At 66.7% G+C, this 216-nt stretch overlaps 1 protein-coding gene across 1 annotated transcript in view; it reads left to right on the forward strand.

Annotated features, from left to right (window-relative positions):
• ATP5SL (ATP5S like) overlaps positions 1-216 on the forward strand; it is a 4,592-nt gene that overhangs the window by 1,044 nt on the left and 3,332 nt on the right. The window contains exon 2 of the mRNA XM_017729560.1: positions 4-105. Within this exon, the coding sequence (XP_017585049.1) occupies positions 4-105 (102 nt within the window). The remainder of the gene's footprint in view (positions 1-3; positions 106-216) is intronic.

The following is a 216-nucleotide window of genomic DNA, read 5'->3' on the forward strand; positions in this document are numbered from 1 at the left end:
CAGCTGGACGTGCTGGAGGCGCTTTTCGCCAAGACGCGGTACCCCGACATCTTCATGCGCGAGGAGGTGGCGCTCAAAATCAACCTGCCCGAGTCCCGCGTGCAGGTGGGGACAGCTCTGGGGACAGGGGACAGCTCTGGGGACACGGGGGAGCACGGGGAAAGGGGAGCAGGGGCGACAAGGAGGGACACGGGGGTCGGGAACAAGGCGGGGAAA

The sequence above is a fragment of the Corvus brachyrhynchos genome, unplaced genomic scaffold, assembly GCF_000691975.1.
Source record: "Corvus brachyrhynchos isolate BGI_N302 unplaced genomic scaffold, ASM69197v1 scaffold543, whole genome shotgun sequence".
Classification (NCBI taxonomy): domain Eukaryota; kingdom Metazoa; phylum Chordata; class Aves; order Passeriformes; family Corvidae; genus Corvus; species Corvus brachyrhynchos.